The sequence below is a fragment of the Nymphaea colorata genome, chromosome 1, assembly GCF_008831285.2.
Source record: "Nymphaea colorata isolate Beijing-Zhang1983 chromosome 1, ASM883128v2, whole genome shotgun sequence".
Lineage (NCBI taxonomy): Eukaryota > Viridiplantae > Streptophyta > Magnoliopsida > Nymphaeales > Nymphaeaceae > Nymphaea > Nymphaea colorata.
Window position 1 is genome coordinate 15,491,321 of NC_045138.2, and position 23,195 is coordinate 15,514,515.

The 23,195-nt window shown below is 40.0% G+C and overlaps 3 protein-coding genes across 6 annotated transcripts; all 3 read right to left on the reverse strand.

The window, feature by feature from the left end:
• Positions 1-439: 439 nt before the first annotated feature.
• Positions 440-9,288, reverse strand: LOC116265838 (borneol dehydrogenase, mitochondrial-like). Of its 4 annotated transcripts, XM_050076251.1 has the most exons (3): positions 9,172-9,264; positions 8,513-8,525; positions 440-1,569 (listed from the first exon to the last, which is right to left on the reverse strand). In XM_050076251.1, exons 1-3 carry the CDS (start codon positions 9,207-9,209, stop codon positions 754-756), a joined length of 867 nt encoding a protein of 288 aa, XP_049932208.1. In that variant the 5' UTR covers positions 9,210-9,264; the 3' UTR covers positions 440-753. The 4 variants fall into 4 exon arrangements, with proteins under 4 accessions (XP_049932208.1, XP_049932206.1, XP_031502651.1 ...); XM_050076249.1 differs by lacking the exon at positions 8,513-8,525 and having other exon boundaries at positions 440-1,582; positions 9,172-9,225; XM_031646791.2 differs by lacking the exons at positions 8,513-8,525; positions 9,172-9,264 and adding an exon at positions 2,445-2,780 and having other exon boundaries at positions 443-1,582.
• A 3,901-nt stretch (positions 9,289-13,189) lies between these two features.
• Positions 13,190-18,087, reverse strand: LOC116245095 (NAC domain-containing protein 91-like). Its single transcript, XM_031616804.2, has 4 exons — positions 17,717-18,087; positions 16,457-16,725; positions 15,050-15,370; positions 13,190-14,136 (listed from the first exon to the last, which is right to left on the reverse strand). Exons 1-4 carry the CDS (start codon positions 18,069-18,071, stop codon positions 13,570-13,572), a joined length of 1,512 nt encoding a protein of 503 aa, XP_031472664.1. The 5' UTR covers positions 18,072-18,087; the 3' UTR covers positions 13,190-13,569.
• A 1,237-nt stretch (positions 18,088-19,324) lies between these two features.
• On the reverse strand, positions 19,325-22,235 carry LOC116252164 (putative pentatricopeptide repeat-containing protein At5g37570). The gene has a single exon (XM_031626268.2). It carries the CDS (start codon positions 21,849-21,851, stop codon positions 20,223-20,225), a length of 1,629 nt encoding a protein of 542 aa, XP_031482128.1. The 5' UTR covers positions 21,852-22,235; the 3' UTR covers positions 19,325-20,222.
• Positions 22,236-23,195: the final 960 nt, after the last annotated feature.

Here is a 23,195-nt window from a genome sequence, read left to right on the forward strand (position 1 = left end):
TAGCATAGAGTTCAATCCAATGCGGCAAGAAAAGTGAAAAATGCTTATACCAGATTTGACCCACTCGAGATTATAGCTGACCATAGCGTGGCCATTTGCATGAGTACTGTTGTGCTCTTGCAAGAGTTGATGTCGGGCGTCCATGGAGTCATCTCTTTCACTTGAACTGCGAATAGATTTTTTTGCATAACAAACTCATCTGGGCCTCTGGCCTATAATAGAGCAGGATGTAAGTTCGTAGGCCTAGGCTGTATAACTATTGTGAACTCTAGTGGTACAAAAATCAGAGTGAACAGGCCAATAGGCGTACCAGTCACTAGCAGAAATGAGACAGGTTGGTGCAACTTTTCATCTTTCATGGGGCTTTTTTTTTCTAATTGGTTTTTGATGCTTGATAAATCTAAAACATCAAAATTGACAGATTCTCTCTGTATTAAAGATAATAACCATCAATTACAGTTCCAACCACAGTTAACCAGAACACCCATATGACAGCTTCAAAAAGAAACGAACGAGGGAAAGAAACACAGGGGGGGGGGAGGGAGAAAGAAAGAGTATTGTACCTCTTTCATTATGCTACTGTAGCTCTAATTGCCACTAATGTGCAACTAGCAGGTCTGATAGTATACAGACATAAATGTCCAGACAGAGATTTTTCATGTATTATTTGACCGGTAAATTAAGTTGCCGAACGACAAAACCAAACTTAGAATTATTGTGTGAAGTCACACTGAAACATGCATGGTTCAATTTTCAACTGTGCTCTGGAAACTTGCTTTCAGGACTCAGTAAAGGTTCTCTAAACATGTTAAGTCCAGAGTCCATCACGCTACATCCACCATCCACAGCAAGGTTGTGTCCACTGACATACTTGGATTCATCACTAGCAAGATACAGGGCTGCCTCTGCTATATCCTCTGCTTCAAGTGTCAACCCTTTCAGGTTTGAAAATCTGCCAAACCATGCTTCCAATTGCTCATCGTCCAAGCCAGAATAGCGCCTCAACTGAGGTGTTCTTACTGCCCATGGTGATATGCAATTGACTCTGATCCCAAATGCACCGAGCTCTGCTGCCATGCTCTTGGTTAACCCAGCCACAGCATGCTTTGATGAGCAGTAGGCGTGGTCACAAACGCCTCCCATCAAGGAAGCCGTGCTCGCCGTGAAAAGTATGCTGCCGCGCTTTGCCGGAATCATGACCCTTGCCGCATGTTTGGCAGCCAGGAACATTCCCACCAGATTGACGTTTATGATCCTCTCGAATGTGGATTTCTCGAACTGTAGCAATTTGGATGTTGACATGTCAACTATGCCGGCATTGCTAAACATGATGTCAAGCTTGCCATGATCATTCATGGCTCTGTCCACCATGCGGCGAATGTCATCCTCGCTAGTAACATCACAGTGGATGTACTCAATGGAGCCATCTTTGTTAGAGGACAGTTCTCGGCATACTTGCAAGCCCAGTTCATCTTGGATATCGGCAATGATGACATTGGCACCGTGACGATTGAACAGTTTTGCAGCTCCGAGTCCAATCCCACTTGCTGCGCCAGTTATAATGGCTACCTTGCCTTTCAACCTACATTTTTACAGAAGAAGAAAGTCAGAAATTAATTTGGTAGAAGAGCAATGCTACAGCTAGACCCATTGGCATCATTACCGGATCAATCCAAGTCCTCCAAAAGAAGGTAGGGATATGTGGTGGTGGTGCAGTGTAATGACCTGATAAACACTGTAGAATCACGGTTCAGGAATCAATGTTTGGGTTTTCATTTCGAAATTCTGCTAATGGAACCATTCTTTGTTCAGTTTGTCTAGATCTATAAAAGGGATTCTACGAGGATAAAAAATTGACGGTCTAAAAAGATTTGAATTTTTTTGTATATTATGAGATCTTGCACGTGGAAAGAAATTAACCCAAGAATATATTTCTAGATATTAAAACAGGATTGCCACAAATCCACTGTGCAGAAATTGCTTTCTAAGAGCGACTGTGCAAAAAATTTCACAAATGAACTGCACCCATCCTTCGTCCATGGAAGCAGGTCAAGTTAGGCTGCAGGCGTCAAATTTGAAGAAAAATGCATAAGATCCTGTAAGATCTCTTGAAAACCTGAAAGTGGGAACTTGTTTTCAGGGAGCACTTCCTGTTGAAATTTTGAGTCTTACGATTATGCACGAGATTAACTTCGCACTAAAAAAATCATAAGAAAGAGAAGCTTATGGACATGGTGTATCATAATGACAGTAGGAAATTCTAAATCTGCCTTCTCTTTTCTCCACGACCAGAAAACCCGTTAAGTTTTCTAGATATAAGAGTAATTTACTGGACATGAAATGTACATTTTCCGCGTCTTCTCTACTTCGTCGTCCCTTTTAAATAACATCACGATCAGAACAAGACTAATGGGTAACAGAAACAAAAGATTTTGGTACCATACCTTTGGGCAGCAACAGAAAGTGTCGAGGCACTCATGATTGTCAACAAAGTATGTTCTTCTTGTTTCTGTATTGGCAGTGGGCTGAGTACTGCTATCGCTTGCGCTTTATATTGACGGCCAAGTTAACCTCCGAGCATTGTGGCCGTCCATTCCAACCAACGCTTCTAAGATGGTGTAACTCAAAACGAATGAAGTTGGTATGTCATCTTCTTCACTAACGTCACGGCTGGATGATTTTAATTACCAGTTGGAACTCGTGCCGACGTAGGGCAACACCGCTTGACAAGAAGATGGATTTCCGGCGACCCTTTTAAGTTGCCGATCCAAATCCTGCACTGACTCGCTGTTGGCACAGCCTATCAGCAAGCCGCAGATAAACTGAACGATTTTTCAGAAGAATATATAGAAAGGGATTGTCGGGTCTACGATTAACCATAAAATGTTCAACATACTCTCATTATTGCCTGACAATTAGACATCCAAATACATTTGATGCATCATTTTTCAGAGGAGAGCATTACACATCTGTTTTCTTTATGCGTGTGACTCAACTTACCAACTATTTCTGGTCTATATGTTTGGGAAATAAAGAAGCATACCTTCTTTTTGAAGATGATCAAGCTCTGACCAGGAAACCATCTTTAGATTTGACAGGTGTATATACACAAGCTTTTCCTGATTACTGTATGTTTATGCTCATAAAGCTAGCACAATAGTTCCACCACACTTTTAGGGGAGAACCATAGTGTTCATGAAAATGGAATTAGGGACATCCGGCTTAACATGTCCTCTGACCAGCCGCACTATGTCATTTGGGACATTATAGTTGCATTATTACTTGATAAATAACGTAACCTAATGTCAATGGAGAACTGTGCTTATATTTATTCTTGGGGATATTGCCAAAAAATTAGAGGTATGTACTGCAAAAAGTGAGTGTCACAAAAGACACGTATCTCAATAGCAGCATATCTATATAAGTTCGACTGATTAGCATCTTAAAAACTTAGGTCTAGCAGTAACCATACCTCTAGGGCTTATAAAAGGCATAGTTGATAATTTTTCATTAGAAGGATCAAATTATAGTTTCGAAATTTAACGGAAGCTGAAATATAATCTTTTAGATTTTTTATATAAGATAAACTAACATTTTTTAAATTTACAAGTAAAATTTATTATTTTTTGAGGATCTAAGGAATAGCGGTGCCCCCATTGGCCCTCCCAGAAAAATACAGTTTGTGACTGTGGATACAATATACGTGTGGAAGCATGAACTAGCGGTAGTTTTTCCGCGCATGCTCAAGATGTGGATAAGTTATCCTTGGTTTTGATTTGAAAGATAGCCTGCCCGATGGCGTAACAAGGCTTCTTCTCATTATAAGTTAAGGCGGATTGAGATAAAAGCAGTCGACTAATTTGAAGGGTGAAAGTTTAACCCATGTTTACACAAGGGAGCGTTGAATGCCGTGGGATAAATTATCACGGGATAAATTATCACGGGACAATCCATCTCATGACATGGGGCGTGCCGACGGCTTCTTTTATGCTCGCCCGTCAATTGATGTATATCACCTTCCATGGAAGACTACTTTTATGCTCCTTTTTGTCATGCATAAATAGAACCAACAGTTAAGATAAGCATAAAAACAAAGCTCCTATGAATACACATGCTGACGATACATGATTTTTTTTTTAACATTTTGGAGACAGTATGAAAACCAATATTAATGACATTTAGGAATGTCAAAAGATCGGATTCAGATTTAGTTCAACCAGATCATAACCATCAATATATCAGTTAAATTTTCTTACATGTAATAATATCTATACATTTCGAAAGTCAGTTCTTAACGTATCATAATGCATGTTCAAATTAAGTTGCGAATTTAAAAGTCAGATTTAGACCCAATAAATTTAAAATTATATGTAAACATAACATAGACTTTTTTTTTCAAAGTCGGATACCTAAACATCTGATAAAGTCATATATTGCAATAAAAGATAATAAAATTAGAATCCAATCCGTTGACAGCCATAATTATTCATTAATAGCTTAACAATGTATCGTCATCAATATTCAGTGATCCAAGTCAGAGGGGTCTGGCAAAATAACCGCCATATCCATGCCGCCGACACACTGACATGGGTACAGTGACACACATGGACACACCATTTTTTTTTTTTTGCATTTTTTGGGTATAATTTAAATATTTTTTGTGAAATTGTACTTATTTTTGTGGAATTTTTAAAATTTTCTTATTTCTTGATGCATTATTCCGTATTTTCTGCCTGAACAATTAGAGTAATAGACACCCAACTTGGAATGACAACTGACCAGTTGAAAAAAAAAACCCTCCTCTACCAATTGTTCCATATCCATCAGAAGATAAGTAATGAATTTGGTGTTTGACATCACTCTTTCTGGGACCGCAGTTATGGATCAATTTTGGAGGTCATTAAAGAAAGACGGAAAGAAAAACCAAAGATACTATTCACTTGTAATATATGTATAACTAACCAATTGACAAATGCTTGATCTCTACCGTATCCTCCAGAAAACGATTCATGGGCATGGCAATTGACATCACTAAATTCGGAGCACAGTCATGGCAGATTTTTGGAAATGCTGGAGATTTGTGATCCAGCTTGGTGGGTTAAAGAATTTTGAGTTAGTTCATGAAAGTGTAAACCATTCAGCTTCTGTTTCTTGGGGGAGACCTATAGTAATGTAAATATGAGTTATATCTGTGAAATAGGCTTCTTTTCTCTTGATGACCGAAAATTAGGTGTTTCATAAAACTAGAACAATTATGAAATGACAGGAATAAGAATATATCACTGGCTTCCAAGGAAATATGATCTTAACCTATTTGAAGAATTTTATAGCTTTCCGTTTAACTATAATGCCCTACTGCTTTCGTTAGTTTACTGTTTCTGTATCTTATCTCATAGAAACAGGAAATAGTCAGTGAAATTTATAATTAATTAGATATACACAACATGAAAGGCCAACAGCATTATCCGTTGGATGTGGCCAACTTTCTCAATAAGGCATGCGGATTTTGTAGCACCATCAGTGGGGCTCATGCGAAAATGAACTAACCACAGCAATGAAGTATGGGATTCTACTAAAGCCGTCCAAGATATGTGCTCATATAAGTTCATCATCTTCATACATTAATTTGTAGGAAAGTTAAGGGCTATTCGAGCCCTGATCCATCTGTGTTCCAATTCGATTTCATGGGCAGGTGTGGAGAAGCACTTCGTCTACAATTAGTTGAGATAAAATACAGTAACACTTAGCATAGAGTTCGATCCAATGCGGCAAGAAAAGTGACAAATGCTTATACCAGATTCGACCCACTCGAGATTATAGCTGCCCATAGCGTGGCCATTTGCATGAGCACTGTTGTGCTCTTGCAAGAGTTGATGTCGGGCATCCATGGAATCATCTCTTTCACGTGAACTGTAAATAGATTTTTTTGCATAACAAACTCATTCTGGCCTATAATAGAGCAGGATGTAAGTTCGTAGGCCTTGGCTGTACAACTATTGAGAACTCTAGTGGTACCAAAATCAGAGTGAACAGGCCAATACGCGAACCAGTCACTAGCAGAAATGACACAGTTTGGTGCAACTTTTCATCTTTCATGGGTTTTTTTTTTATGTTTTTTTAATTGGTTTTTGATGCTTGATAAATCCAAAACATCAAAATAGGCACATTGTCTCTGTATTAAAGGTAATAACCATCAAATACAGTTCCAACCACGGTAAACCACAACACCCATATGACACAGCTTCAAAACGAAATGGGCAGACAGAGAGCATTATAGCTCTGTCATTATGCTACTGTAGCTCTCGTTGCCACTAATGTGCAACTAGCAGGTCTGATAGTATACAGACATAAATGTCCAGACAGAGATTTTTCATGTATTTTTTCACCGGTAAATTAAGTTGGCGCTGCGTGATACTGTGAACAGATGGAGGCCTGATATTGCGACACTCACCATGGTGGATAATCAGGCTGATACACTTGTCTGGGCTAATCAACACTCCTGCCCAATCAATCGGAATCAGATTTGGGAGGCCATCAGGCTGCATAAGGAAACTGAAAAGTGGCGACAGTATATATGGGTTAAACATGGATTACCAAGGGCAACTTGGACAGTCTATATTGGATGTTATGGCAGAACCATGACTGAAAACAGACTAAAAAAACTAGGGATGCAGTTGGCCTCTAGGTGTGTTCTATGCCAAAACCATGAGGAGGATGAAAGCCACTTGTTTTTTGGATGTCCTAGGTCGGAAATTTTATGGCAATTCATTGCAGCCAAATTCAATCATAAGATTTCTCGCCAACAGTCCATTAAACAATGCCTTGTTTGGTGGTTTAGAAGGAAATTTAGAAGAAAACTGTGGGAGAGCATATGGAAAACAACTTTTCACATGGCCATATGGTTTCTATGGCAGTTGAGGAACAAGGTTAAACATGAACAGGAACATATAGTTGGTGACTACTGCTCTAGATTTTGGGAATATTGCAGAGAACAATACAAAAAAGTTAATCGCAATAAAATGGACAGTCAAAGAGTGGGAATCTGGCTTCGCCAAGGCATCATGACAGCAGATTGGAGCCTCCAAGAAGGAGTTGGTTATAACATCCACATCGCATCTTGGCATGGTGAAGGTTTGAACCGTACTGCAGGACTGATTAGATGTTACAATGGAGAATACATGTTTGGAGTCTGCTCTTGGTCGAAAGAAGGGCGAGCATTCTCTGAGAGCTGGATCTTGAACAAATGTCTAGAGAAGATCAATACTTCTGAGCATCACATTGTTGTACAAGCCAACAATGAGGCTTGGAAAGATAAGTTAGACAAAGTCATCAAAGGTACCACAGACAGGGCAAGACATCTTTTGCACGTGCAGAGGCTTATCAACAAATTGAAGTTGGCGTACCATCAGCCTTCAGTGGAAGTATGTAGTATGTTGTGTTTGTGTTCCGGTGATAAGGGATATAAAGAATGCTTTATGGGACAAGTTGGCTGGGATCCCAGTCAACTTTCTTTTTGGTAATGTAATCATCCTCACAAGGATCTGATTTTTTTGTTGTATATATCCCAATTTTTTGTTAATAATATGGATGAGGGCCTATCCCTCAGCAGGTTTTCACCGGAAATTAAGTTGCCCAACGACAAAACCAAGCTTAGAATTATTGTGAAGTCACACTGAAACATGCATGGTGCAATTTTCAACTGTGGTCTGGAAACTTGCTTTCAGGATTCAGGAAAGTGTTCTCTAAACATGTTAAGTCCAGAGTCCGTCACGCTACATCCACCATCCACAGCAAGGTTGTGCCCACTGACATACTTGGATTCATCACTAGCAAGATACAGGGCTGCCTCTGCTATATCCTCTGCTTCAAGTGTCAACCCTTTCAGGTTTGAAAATCTGCCAAACCATGCTTCCAATTGCTCATCGTCCAAGCCAGAATAGCGCCTCAACTGAGGTGTTCTTACTGCCCATGGTGATATGCAATTGACTCTGATCCCAAATGCACCGAGCTCTGCTGCCATGCTCTTGGTTAACCCAGCCACAGCATGCTTTGATGAGCAGTAGGCGTGGTCACAAACGCCTCCCATCAAGGAAGCCGTGCTCGCCGTGAAAAGTATGCTGCCGCGCTTTGCCGGAATCATGACCCATGCCGCATGTTTGGCAGCCAGGAACATTCCCACCAGATTGACGTTTATGATCCTCTCGAATGTGGATTTCTCGAACTGTAGCAATTTGGATGTTGACATGTCAACTATGCCGGCATTGCTAAACATGATGTCAAGCTTGCCATGATCATTCATGGCTCTGTCCACCATGCGGCGAATGTCATCCTCGCTAGTAACATCACAGTGGATGTACTCAATGGAGCCATCTTTGTTAGAGGACAGTTCTCGGCATACTTGCAAGCCCAGTTCATCTTGGATATCGGCAATGATGACATTGGCACCGTGACCATTGAACAGTTTGGCAGCTCCGAGTCCAATCCCACTTGCTGCGCCAGTTATAATGGCTACTTTGCCTTTCAACCTACATTTTGTACAGAAGAAGAAAGTCAGAAATTAATTTGGTAGAAAAGCAATGTAAGGCTGCTTATGGAACCATTCTTTGTTCAGTTTATCTAGTCGGATTCTACGAGGATAAAAAATTGACTGTTTAAAAATATTTGAAAATTTTTGTATATTATGAGATCTTGCACGCCGAAAGAAATTGACCAAGAATATATTTCTAGATATTAAAACATGATTACCACAAATCCTTTTTTCCCTGGAAGCAGGTCGAGTTAGATTGCAGGCGTCAAATTTGAAGGAAAATGCATAAAATCCTGTCAGATCTCTTGAAAACCTGAAAGTGGGAAGTTCTTTTCAGGGAGGACTTCCTGTTGAAATTTTGAGTCTTACGATTATGCACGAGATTAACTTCGCACTAAAAAAATCATAAGAAAGAGAAGCTTATGGACATGGTGATCATGATGACAGCAGGAAATTCTAAAACTGCCTTCGCTTTTCTCCACGACCAGAAAAAAAACCCCTCAAGTTTTCTAGATATAAGAGAAATTTACAGGACATGAAGTGTACATTTTCTGTGCCTTCTCTACTTCGTCGTCCCTTTTTAATAATATCACGATCTGCACAAGACTAATGGGTAACAGAGACAAAAGATTTTGGTACCATACCTTTGGGCAGCAACAGAAAGTGTCGAGGCACTCATCATTGTTAACAGAGTATGTTCGTCTTGTTTCTGTATTGGCAGTAGGCTGAGTATTGCTCAGCGTCTTATGATCGTTTGCGGTTTATAGTGACGGCCAAGTTAAACTCCGTGCATTTGTAGCCGTCCATTCCAACCAACTCGTCTAAGATGGTGTGACGCAAACAAATGAAGTTGGTACGTCATCTTCTTCATTAATGTCAACAAATGAAATTGGTATCTCTTCTTCATTAATGTTACCGCCGGATGATTTTAATTACCAGTTAGAACTCGTGCAGACGTATGGCAACACCGCTTGACAAGAACTGAAGATGGATTTCCGGAGACCCTTTTGAGCCATCGGCCGATCAAAATCCTGCACTGACTCGCTGTTGGCACAGCCTATCAGCAATCCGCAGATGAACTGAACGATTTTTCAGAAGAATATATAGAGGGATAGTCGGATCTAGGATTAACCATAAAATGTTCAACATACTCTCATTTTTGCCTGACAATTAGACATCCAAATACATTTAATGTATCATCTTTTCGGAGGAGAGCATTACATATCTGTTTTCTTTATCCTTGTGACTCAACTTACTAACTGTTTCTGGTCTACATGTTTGGGAAATAAAGAAGCATACCTTCTTCTTGAAATTGATCAGGCCCTGACCAGGAAACCATCTTTGGATTAGACAGGTGCTTTCATTTGTTTTTTTCTTTTTTGGCAAGTTGAGGTGGATTAAGATAGAAGAGTAAACTGTATGATGAAAATTCATTGAACCCGTGGTTGCACAAGGGCACGTTCAATGCCATGCATAGAGTACCATGGGACATTCCATCTCATGACCCTGACCAACAACTGGCTTAGGCCCTGCAGGCCCATTTAGCCTATATATAATTTTTTCCTGATTACTGTATGTTTAATGCTAATAAAGCTAGCAAATTAGTTCCACCCCACTTTCAGTAGAGAACCCTAGTGTTCATGAAAATCGAATTAGGGACATGCCCGCTTAACATGTCCCAGTCTGACCAGCTGCGCTATGTCATTTTTGGGACATTATAGTTGCATTATTACTTGATAAATAATGTTACTTAATGTCAATGGAGTACTGTGTTTAATTGTATGAGATATTATTATTGGGGTTATTGCCAAAAAAATTAGAGGTATGTACAGCAAAAAGTGAGTGTCACTAAAGACACGTATCGCAGCATATCTATATAAGTTCGACTGTTTAGCATCTTAAAAACTTAAGTCTCTCTGTACCCATACCCCTAGCGCTTATAAAAAGCAGAGTTAATAATTTTTCATGGATCCGTGAAAGGGATTCTATGAGGATAAAAATTGACGATCTAATAAATTTTGTCGATTTTAAGATCTTGTACATAGAAAGAAATTGACCCGATAATATATTTCTAGATATTGAAACATCATTATCACAATTCCACTGTGCAGAATTTGCTTTCTAAGGGCCACTGTGCCAAAATTTAGCACAAATGAACCGCACATATCCTTGCTTCCACGAAAGCAAGACAAGTTATTTTGCAGGCGTCAAATTTGAAGGAAAATGCATGAGATCCTGTAAGATCTCTTGAGAACCTGACAATAGGCAGTTGTTTTTAGGGAGCACTTCCTGTTGAAATTTTCAGTCACACAATTATGCACGAGATTACCTTCACACTACAAAAACCATAAGAAAAGCAAAGCTTATGGTGATCATAATCACAGTAGGAAATTCTAAAACTGCCTTCTCTTTTCTCCAGGACAGAAAAGCCGTCAAGTTTTCTAGATATACCAGAAATTTACAGGGCATGAGGTGTCCATTTTCCGTGTCTTCTCTGCCTCGTCGTCTCTTTTGACATCAACATCAAGACAAGACTAATGGGTAAAAGAAACAAAAGATCTTGGATACCATACCTTTGTGCAGCAACAGAAAATCTTGAGGTACTCATCATCGTTAATAGAGTATCTTCTTCGTGTTTCTCTATTGGCAGTGGGCAGATTGCTCACTGTCTTATGATTCCTTGCGCTTTATAGTGATGGCCAAGTTTACCGCCGACCATTCCAACCAACTACTCCTTAGATGGTGTAACTTAAAAAATGAAGTTGGTATGTCATCTTCCTCAATAATATCAGTGGTATCATTTTAATATAGTAGATGTTACCCACAATATATATGTAGAGATAGAGGGACCCTCTTGATTGAACACATGTAGGCAACTGCTCACGTCCACATTGTTTTTTTAAGTTTTGGATATAAAATGGAAGCCGACTTTTACCACATTAATTAGTCGCAGTTGGGGGGCGATCCGCAATTTAATCCAATAAGGTTGTGGTCTGTTTGGGTGCTTGGTACAGTCTTAGCGTTCACAAGCTTGCCCAACAGTGCCCTGGGCCTACATATGTCTGCTTTGGCTTATGCAAAGGGTTAATGCCAACTACAATTCAACCAGTGACCGGCCTCTTATCAGCCACTGATCAAGCCAGCGATGCCAAACTTGTTGGATTGACATGCAAAATTTCAATGGAATGACTCATTTGCAGAAGTTCTGCTTTACCAAGGCCCCAGTGTGTTCACGACAGAAGACGGATCAGCAGTAACATCTTACACTTGTTTGCGCGATTGTCATGGATTTTTATGTTTCTTAACTTTAGCTTACTTATAATACATATTAAAAAGTTTTTTTTTTCTTGAGCCTTTAAGAACTAGAAATGAAAAGAAATCATGAACAATACGTTCGTAAATATTTACCAGAGAAAAGCAGTTTGTGAGTGTGGATGGTACTCATACGTGTGGAAGTATACATGTACTAGCAGTAGTTTTTCCTTCGCATGCACAAGACCTGACAACTTATCCTTGGTTTTGAGGTGAAAATAGTCTGTTTGATGCCGCAACAGGTCTTCTCATTAATTTTTAAGGTGGATTGACATAGAAGAGTCAAAAGGTGAAAAATTTAGAACCCATATTGGCTCTTGCTGGGGCGGTGGGATTAATCCTTCTGCTCGCTCGAATTATATATTTCAATTTTTACTGCATCATTACTTGGTAACCCAAGTAACAATATGATGTCGAATGGAAATCAAGCACTTGAGTAAGGTATTTAATGTGGATTAAGGGATACGATCTTGAGTATCCTAATCTCTTTCTCTATCTTCTTTGAACATAGGATGACTTCGAAGGATAACTTCCGCTTTCAACTAGCCCCCTCTCTCTCTTCTCCTCCTCTTGCTTTTGTTTTTGTTCTAGATTCTGTTCTTCATGTTTTTTGCTCTTGTTTTATTTGCTTCTGTACATTGATGGCGTCCTGTCACCACATCTTGTTTTCATTGAATTCCCATTTTGTTGGCTCTCTCTCGCTTTCTTTCTCTACTGTTGTCACTTGTAAGGCATGTGAACAGAAAGCATGTGTACTGCTTATTCTACAAGTATAAAGAAAATTAAAAAAATTAAGATTTTGAAAAAATATGAATAATCAGACATGTGATGCATATGGACAGCATACTTTCTAAGTTCTCTCTCTCTTGTAGTACTTTAGCACTTGCGATCATATTTTGTTAATTAATTGACATTTCCATTTTGTCAGCTTTCTCTCTGATCCTATTTTGTGAATTAATTGATGTTTCCATTTTGTCCTCTCCCTTGGGCCCAGCTGTCTTTTTTTTTTCCTTCTAGTTTTCTACTGATTGTGCATGCTCCTTATCACCCATTGTCTAATTTTTCTTTTTTGTTTTGAGTTTTCATCTAACGTCATTGAGCTCTCTCTCTCCCTCTCTCTCCATATATATAGAGATCAGCACAACTAGTTAGGCCTCCTAATAATAATTTACTTGAGATAATGTTCTCTTCTGTCTCTTTGGTTCTATCTTACCGTTTTTCTCAATGTTGCTCTCACCTTGCTTCTAGTACTCCAGCAGAATCCCGATATTGAATTTATAATCATCAGGGACTAGATTGATGTCATCCTGAGTATGAAGAGATGGCGACTCATGAGAGAACGCAGACAGATAAATAATGCGAAAGGCCTGAACTTTCAATAATTGCACTAAAGTAATTTTAATCAACCTATGAAATATCCTTTGATAAACACCACTCATATAAGATGGTAAGGCGCTAAAAAGCTAAAATCTGCAGATTATATCCACCGCTGCATATACTCCAAGCTAGATACCTCAACCGCCAACAACAAACACACGTTAGCGTTGGCAATCATACCTAGCAACCGTTCGCTTCTTTGTACATAGTGGACTTTTTCTACATGCGGTAACTAACAGTACAATTAAGAAAGACCTCCGAATTTACATATTCTTGGACAGATGCCTTCAATTACAACTTCCAGTCAGCTTCCTCTGGTTCTGGAGTTCTGCACATTGCTTTCCGCTTAATTGTCATTTGCATGTTAAGCTTCTTCCTGCACTAATGTATAACATCAGAAAAGAGCAGAACACTGCACACATGCTTACGATTGCCCAAAAAATCAAACGGTTACACGTCCAGCTTGATCGACGGCGTGGTTGCACTAACTTTCTCGCCCTAATTTCATGCCTAGTTTGTTCAAAGCGGTGTTCAGCGTTCCTCTGCCATTCTTCATGGTGCAGTTCTTCTGATTCATGCTTCTGCAACCGGATCCTCCTTACTGCTGTCCCTTGGAATGGAAGTGTTTGTGGTGCGTCTATGTCCCTTGGGTCCCAGAACTGCAGATCAATACCAGTCTCACTGTTTTGCCTAGGTACATTGACAGAGTCTAGTGGGAAGTACTCATCCAAATTGACTATGTCACCACCTCTTATGATATCAGCAAAGCAGTCATCTGAAAGCGATCCCGCTTGACCAGTTCGGGAGTTGGCATCGGGCCAGCTAAAGCTGGACTCCCCTCGAGTACATGATAGGGAGCTTATGTCTGTACCATCATCATTTCGAGAGTCTAACAACTCAGGAATAGCATCAATCTCAATCTGGAAGATAAAAGAGAAAGAATATATGCCACTAATAGTGAGTGAACTCTTAGAAGGTGACATCACCAGATTTGACAACTGAGCTAGTATACTCAATGCAAACTCATGATTATTTGTAGATGAAAATAAAATTAGAATCATAAAACAGACAATATAAACAGAGAAAATAACTAGATGTGCCCACTGCTTGTACCCTGTTCTCAATGGCGACCGATGCAGATGCAATGGGAAAATAAAACCATTAACTGAAATACTGTTCAAGAAGATAGTGTAACAGAAAATAACTTATTTACTATTGCAGAAACTTAAAAAAAATTGATCCCTGATTTTCGTTTTCATAAGTTTGGCTTTCTAGTAAGGTCAAAGTATCACAACTATTGTATTCAGAGTAACAACTTATTGGGGGTTAAAGATAAAATTTTTCACTAAAAAGGAAAAACTTGAGCTTTATAGCCTGTTCAAAAGAGAAGATGGAAAGCCTGTTGCACCGACCCTGGACAAGTTCAAGCAAACAACAGTTACTACTCAAATCTACCATACACTCATTAAACCCAGAAAACGTATACATTAGTTCATTTAAATATTTTATAGCTTAAATTCTGTCCTGTTAGCATTTTACAATGTTTTAGCAGAATTCCATTCATATTTTTCAAAGAACGTGTATACTGATAAAGAAAGTGACCATAGGCATGTTTCTTGAACCCAGACAATCCAGAAAACTATGCCTTATCACCCACCGATGAGGAAACAAAGGTGAACTTTTTTCCCTCCACTAATACCAGACATGCAAAGCTATGTTCTGCTATGAGAAACTAGATTTATATATTCCTACATTATAGGCATGATTTACTGTATTTTGGCTGAAAATTAAAATCCATACTAACAATATTTAAGACAGGCTGAGAAACCAAACCTTGGATTCACCTTCAGGTTTCAATTGTGCATGAGATGACTCTCCAGAATGTTGTGATTGAACTGAAGGTGCCGTGGCATCTAACCATACAAAGAATGACAAATCTACGTCGGACTTGTTCAACTTTGGGTTAAGACTCTGGTCCTGTTTGTCTTTTTCTTCAGTTGCCTTCCCAGCTTTGCTGTTACATGCACCTTCTTGGGACGACATCCTAGCATCGACATGGTCCAAGTCGACCTTGTTTGCTCGCTTATGACCTTTATGTTCTTTTCGTCCATCAGTGCCATCTTTTTGTCGAAGTCGACAAAGAACAAAACTGTCCTGCTCAAAACAAAGATTAAAATGATATTAGCTTCCAAAGTCGAAGACTTAGTTGCTCTAATTCTACAGAAGAAATTATGAATAAAACTTCAACGCTTGACACATACGTCCATCTGAGAACCTCAAAACTAAATGAAGCTTCACTGAGAGCCCTATGATGATTCGATTCCAGTCACACATAAAACATTAAAATGTGATGATTTCACAGCATATGAGATCTAAGATACTTGGTCACCCTCATCAAGCATGTCAAGTCGGACATGCTCTTACTTAAGAAACTATATTTCTGGTTTTTGCTTTTGGAACAGTACATTGATGCAGCACATATGACTGCTTAGGTATCCACCCATCTTTTTTATACTCACATGTAAAATCCAGCAATAGAATGAGGATGGAGATGTAAAAGTTCTGGGAGCCAACAGTAAAGGAATTGCTGCGGAAGCACATTCAAATACGCAGCAGAGTGTCCCCTTTATGATGCACACATTTTTCTTCAAGGCATAAGCACCAGTGAATAATAACACATCCTCCACCAACAGAACTTCAACTTTACTACACCTCCCATGAATGTACGCTCATTACCTCGTAAATTTTTGGACAAAAATTTGTCGTAGAAAGCATTTCTCAAATGATTTGACAAGCAAGCAGAAAAAACAAGAGAGAGATCAGAAAGAACCCCAAAGAAAGAGTACCGATTAGGTCACACAGTCCGTAACTTGTCATCTTTTTCTTTCTCTGATGCTGAGGGCTCCTCTCATCAAGGAAAAGGTCCATATGAGCCCCGATCACAATGTCCTATGAGGAGAACACCATGGAAAAGCTCATGCAGCAGAATGATAGGATTCAGACTTGACCCAAGGTCTTTAACTTGACACTCTCGACATCTCCCTCTTTACCACAATATCATCAATATATACAAACAAGTCCGACAAGGGCTTACATTGTGGCGTCTGATAAAAGACCAGGTAACCTTGTCTCAATTCGCAGCGAAAGCCTCATATAAGGTAATGTTCCAAAATTACAGAGGAGAATTAGAGGCCACTAACAATGCTAAATTATCAAGTATCCACAAGCCTATGAAATTACCTGCACTCCAGAACTGTTGTTTTCCGCGGTTCTGTATTCATGCATCACCCAGTTCGTTCGTTCTCCCTTGGGTGCACGCCCCCTATGGAACACCAACGTCCTTTTCATGCCTATCAGATTGATTCCTGACTTGACCTTGCGATCCTTTCCAGTGGCTTTCCAGTATCCTGCTTCTGTGGCGCGATTGGTACGTGACCCTTTCGGATACTTCTTCCCTCGAGGTGAAAAGAAAAACCACTCAAGATCCGTGGTTGGAATGATCGATTTAGCTGCAAAATCACAAGAAATGAAGATAAGATGACGATGGTAAGGTCGCAAGGAAACAATCAAGAATCAGAACCACAGTACCAAATCGCCGGAGGAGCCAGTTCAGTCATATGCCAAAACACCAATTCTTGGTGTTGGTGTTTCACCATGATGTGACCATCTGCAACCTCCTCCCATTGTCCTAAGAAGATAGGCCCACGTTGGAGCCCGCATAAAATTCCACCATGGACAACCAAATAACATCCATTGATATCTTGCAAAGATTGGTCAAGAAATTGAAGCACAAAAATCAAGGACACATTATTTTGTCCACTCTTGGTGATCGGAAGATGGCACGGTTGTCACTGTCTGTGCAATGGTCAATTTTAATGTCAACGCAAACACGTCCAGACCATATTCCGCCATAACCGTAATCCAAGTTCATAGAAGATGGACTGTCCACCAATTGGGCTTATAGGTTACTTAAAACCCTACTTGATTACGCCAAGAAACGTTTCTCAGACCTGTCACCTTCTTCCATTGCCATTTATCGGTTCAATTTCTAGTCCATAGGTTTTTCTAACCTAAAAAGTAATAAATGGCTCTTGTAAATCATTATCGAATCAATTATACTCAAACTAAATCTCTCTCTTTCTCTCTCCCTCTCTGCACCTTACTAGTGCCTACGAGAATTACGGCGGACGAAGACATAAAAACTAATGTTCCAATGAAAGTTAATGAAAAAGAAAAGATTATACATCCGTTCTTAACCCGCTAAGAACGAGTAAGTTATAATAACGACATCGACAATTATTCCAGGAATCTCACAGAAGATTCAGCACTCTCTTTCACACTCCTCCAAGCCACATAGTAAAGGGAGAGTAAGAAGAGCACAAAAAGAAGACACAAGAGAGACGGTGAAGAGTTTTTTTTTCCTTTTTTGCGGTCAAAGCTCTTGCTCATGAACTGATTTCACCAAATCAAGTAAGAAAACGAAGATGAAGAAGAACATACCAGGGAGATCCCAGGGCTCGCACTTGCAGATATCAATCTCAGGGATGACACAAACCCTGCCATCCGAGCCGTCGATCTTGTGCTTGAGGTAGAAAGACACCAGCTCCTCGTCCGTCGGATGGAACCTGAAGCCAGGAAGGAAGCACACGGATTCCATGGATTCCCCACCAAAAAAAGAAAAATCTTCTCTCCCCACTACACACACTCTCTCTCCCCCTCTCTCCCTCTCTTCTGAGATTCCTTCTTCAGGGCAACCTCCACTATCTGCCTCCGACCTCTTTTTCGCTTTACCATCCTTACGTGTCCTCTGCACTAAAAGCCCTCTAAAGCAGGCGACATGTGCATGCATGCACATGAAGCGAAAAAGATGACCTTGTTGGCTTTGCTTTTGCTGCCTCCCGTCCCAGCTTCAAGACGGCCAAGTCTTTCGGCAGAGTAAATCCGCAAATTATTAGTTCAGAAAATTACTTACAAGTAATTTTATGTATTTATGTAAAAGATTTTGATAAGTTGGAGAACTGCCCATTACTGCTAATTTATTATATAAAAGCTTTTAAATTCAACTTACCAAGTTTTATATTGTTGCAGAGAGATGAGTGTAAGTGCAATATTCACAGTGGTGGGGAAGTCCAGAACTAATTTCTGCTAAAAAAAAAGATAAACCAAGTCCTCATAGTATTTCATATATGAAAGTTTATTTCAAGTTTATGAAATTAAAATTTTAATTTTAAATATTTTAGCTTGATTTAGAAAATTAAGGGTGTGAAGCGTGAAACAAACACTAGCTGGCTACCAGTCCAGTCCTATCTATTGCGCCAACCCCAACAATGTTGTTTTGAGTGACATCAGCATCCACCATCAACAACACAAGGCGGGTGCTTTTTTCCTACACCTTTTTCTGCCTTATAAAGTTGGTGGGGACTTGGGGTCTAATTGAGGAAAGCTAAATAATTCGCCACAGTAAAGCACTATTGTGAACGTTAGTCCCTTGCCTACTCAATACAGAGCCGTAATAAGTTTATATATATATTTTTTACGCCGATATTACATATCATCTCGTATTGCCTTATTTGTTTGGATTATATATATTTGCTATGAACCGCCGAACTGGTTGCCATTAAAAAGGTAAACTTATAGATCACTTTTTCTTTTTTTTGTTTTTTTTAGCAAAATGCTTTCAAAATGTCCAAATGTGGTATTGAATAAAATTTTTCTTTCGAATTTTTAGTACGTTTTCAACTATTTCATGTGTAAAACTTCTAAACACGATGTATACGATCTGCTTAGGAAGCAACAGTACTTGAATCTTTTTCGATGAAAAAAATCTCGAATCTTTTGATTCTAAAACAACAATCTAGTTTCTAAGCGCTTCACACTACGGACAAAAAAGGGCAGACGAAGTGAGACCACATAGACATTTGCTAACTTGAGCTGATTTGCTTTTAGCGTACCACCGAATCAGAGCTAATTTTTATGGTAGAGGTCTGAGGCTCCTACTTCTGCCCCTGAACTTCAATTTCAATCTTAACCTTCATTATTAATCTGATCTTCCTCTTAAAAGTTCAGGAAATGCAAATGTCACAATTGAAAATAGAACCAGGGCCCACATGATATTTATCTTGTTTGAATTAAAAAAGCTTGAAAGCAACATCTTGTACATCAATCATTCAACTCAACTTTGTCTTGCCTAATTTGAACCCAAAAAATTGTGATCTTGAGAAAAATTTATCCAAACATCTATTTTCAAATGATGATGTATTCAGGATAAATATCAGCCAAAGGACGGATATCTATCAAGATTGTGGAATGAGATCCATCCACTGTGAAGAAATGGCACCCCAAAGCCAATCAAATCAGGAACTCAAGCTTGAACGGAACCTGCTGATGGTACCGCCATCAGCTAATTCTCCGAATTGGACTATAAGCTTCAGAGAATTGCAAGAGAGCTAGATTCTTTGTATAATTTGGGTCTCGGACTATCAGTCAGTATTTCCCCATGAATTTTTTTTATGAACACAAAATCTTGCTAGGTAGATACCGTGTAACCACTACACGTTCAGGTTGGATAATAACTACGTTCAGGTTGGATAATAACGGGTCTGAAGAAAATTTTCTTGAATTTTGCTAGTAATACATTACGGCCTGATCATTGCACATCTGGGCTGTGCTCTGTGTGGAGGTAGGAGGAGATGACGGACAAATCAGCACACACCTTAATGCCAGAGAATAACATCACAGAGCTCCATTTTCAGTTCTTCACAAGCTACTTAGTTCTGCTCATCGCTGCATATAGCTTTGAATTTCACCTTTAATACTTGATTTTCAACCAAACCAGATCACTGAAGCATGAGCAACTGCTGCAGCAGTGTTAACTAAGGCTGCTTTTGAAGTAGATAACCTGACTGCACATGTGCTCATCAAAAATCACAGAAGCCATCTGTTGGTCAAGATAACACCATCAGGTCGTAATAAGCAGAATTTGCTTAAATCAATCATATGCAATTATCTAAATCCAACTTCGTCCAGGTATCTTCTTCACACCCTTTTCTCTCATCAAGGTCCTTAAGTCTGAAACGTCCGACCACCTATTTGCAGCAGCATAAATGTTTGATAACAAAATATAGTTCCCTGCGTTGTTTGGCTCAATACTGAAAAGGCGTCTTGCAACAATCTCTCCCAATTCAATGTCACACTGAACTCTGCAAGCACCCAACAATGAGCCCCAGGCACCGGCATGCAGCTCTACAGGCATGATCTTTATCAGTTCATATGCATCCTTTAAGCGACCGCCTCTGCAAAGAAGATCAACCATGCATGCATAGTGGTCTGCAGATGGAGTTACATTGTAATCCTTAATCATACACTCAAAATAGTGACAACCTTCATTGAACAACCCGGCATGGCTACATGCTGTAAGTACTATGGTGAAAGCAGCAGCGTCTGGCACGATGCCCACCTTCAGCATCTGAGAGAACAGTTCCACAGCTTCCTTTCCCTGGCCGTGCAAAGACAACCCCAGCATCAATGCAGAATATGATACCAAATTTTTCCGAGGAATCTTATCAAACAACTGTAATGCTCTGTCCATGTTCCCACACTTGGCATGCATATCCACAAGACCAGCCATCACTTGAGCCCTCAGATCCATACCACCCTGAACAATGTAACTGTCAATCCATCTGGCCAAATCCAACCTACCCAACTGAGCACATGCGGACATCAGACTCACCATCACAAACTCGTCAGGTTTTATGTTTTTAGACTGCAAGAGAAAGAAGATTTCAAGAGCCTCATTGGGCTGTCCATTCTGGACATAACCAGAGATTAAAGCAGACCAGGAGACCAAATCCTTCTTCCCCAGCTGATCAAACAAAGACCTCGCACACACCATATCACCGTTCTTAGAATAGCCGTCTATCATTGTTGTAAATGATATTACGTTCCTGGCAGGCATTTCGTCAAATAACCGACGTGCCACACCCATTTCGCCAATCTTAGCGTAACCAGCTATCATTGCATTCCATGTCACAAGATTTCTCCTCGGCATTTGATCAAACAATTCTCTTGCCGTCCGCATATCACCACAAGCAGCATAACCCACTATTATGGCGGTCAAGGAAACTACATTTCTATCAGGCATTCGATCGAACAGATGGCGCGCAGATTCGATCTCCCCACATTTCCCGTAAAAGTCGATCAACCCAGTTCCAACAAAAACACATACCTCACAACCCACTTTCACAATCACACAATGAATCCCCTGTCCACTTCTCAAAGCCAATTCGTTAGCACACGATTTCAGGATCGACGGGAAGGTGTAGTCGTCAGGACGAACATTACTCAACTGCATTTCTCTAAAGAGCAAGATGGTATCACCAAGAGAACAATTCTCACAGTACCCTTTGATCATACTGTTCCATAGATATATATTCGGTTGAGAAACCGCATCGAAGACACCCTTTGCGTAATTAACCCTTCGAAGGACGGAGCAGACACCCAGAAATTTCGTTATCAGGACGTTATCTTGGTGCAGGCCATTCTTGAGGATGGTGGCGTGGCAGTGCTCCAATGTTCTAACGTTTGAGCAGCTCTTGAGAAGGGCAGAAACCGAAGGATGCCGAGGGATGAGGACCATGGAGGATTTGAAAATGGCATTGCAGGAGATGACACGGACCCAAAGTTCCCGCCCTTAGGCATGGTTGAACTCCGAGAAGAAAACCATCTTCAGCAGAGAGAGAGAGAGAGAGAGACTAGGTTGAAGACGTTCGACCTATGTTCATCGGCTCCCTAAGCGGCATTCCACCCCCTTGGATCCATGATCATGACGCCAAGTAACGTGGAAGATTCTAGACACCTCTGGTTTCCAAAAGCCAAAGTTTTAAGATCGGTTCAATCACCCGACGAGGCAAGGTGAAAAGGCATAACAAACAACAGATGTCATCAAGATTTGAAAATGAACTTCTACAGAAAATACAATTTTGGCAAGGTATCAAAATATACTGAAGTTTGAAGCTCTTTCATGAGGTAAATTAGGCCAGTAAATGAAAAACATTTGTCTTCCCATAGAAACTTAGTGATTTTTTGGGAAAATTTGAACTTTTACCGCTTACAAGATGATTTTGAATGTAGCAAAGACATGATTAAGAAAGCAAAAGATCTATGAAAAATAAGAAACCACATTGTACATTTGTACTGTAATTAAAGAGAAAGATGAACAAAATTGGTTGAGCCTGAATTGAAGTTATGGTGTAGACCCGGTTTTGAAAAGGCCCTAGGCCTAGCCAAAGTTCTGATGGGCCAAGGAATCGAATTTGGCATATCTTCCTAAACTCGAGTTTACACCGGCCAGGCCGCGGCCAACTTTGGCAACCTCCCTTCTAGCTGCATGTGCATACCCAAAAAAGTTGCTCCCGTTTCCTCCGGCGACTACAATCTAATTTTCTAACTAGATATAGAGCTTTAATCATTAAAGAAACAGATCTGAGCCGTTCAACTATGGATTTGACCAGTTTGAACGTTCAATCTGAATAGGACATGTCATGCCGAATATGATCTGAATCCAACATATTATACCGAAGTGAATCCATCGACGATCTTACTTTGTAAATTCTAACTCAATACCCAGCACCTGCTGCTTCTTCATATCTCGCCTGTTCTAGAAATACACAGTGCCAACTTTCATTCACCATTTTCATCCAGAACACAGCAACATTCCCAAGCAGGGAGGAAGGTCCACATCTTCATTTCCCTGAGTTCGATTTCTGAACGCGCTAGTACCAGTTGCAGGCTTGGGCACTTCATCGCCCCCTTCACACTTCTACGTCAAGCGAGTTTTAGATTTCTGAAGTGGGACTGGTAAAGCAGGCTGAGGAAAAGGAGAACGAGGTGTCTGCACAGAAGATGGCGGTGGAAACCTTTGATGGTAGTGCAATAATGGCTGGCCTAGTGAAAAACCAGTTGTCTTCTCGAACAGAAGAAT

What these genes read in the sequence shown, in the direction of transcription:
- LOC116265838 (XM_050076251.1), bottom strand. Translation starts at nt 9,209, where the DNA reads ATGATGAGTGCCTCGACACTTTCTGTTGCTGCCCAAAG.
- LOC116245095 (XM_031616804.2), bottom strand. Translation starts at nt 18,071, where the DNA reads ATGTGCATGCATGCACATGTCGCCTGCTTTAGAGGGCTTTTAGTGCAG. An exon ending in ACAACAGTTCTGGAGTGCAG is followed by an intron (nt 15,371 to 16,456) that starts GTAATTTCATAG and finishes TGTTTTGAGCAG; the next exon opens with GACAGTTTTGTTCTTTGTCG. An exon ending in AACCTGAAGGTGAATCCAAG is followed by an intron (nt 14,137 to 15,049) that starts GTTTGGTTTCTC and finishes TTTATCTTCCAG; the next exon opens with ATTGAGATTGATGCTATTCC.
- LOC116252164 (XM_031626268.2), bottom strand. Translation starts at nt 21,851, where the DNA reads ATGGTCCTCATCCCTCGGCATCCTTCGGTTTCTGCCCTTCTCAAGAGC.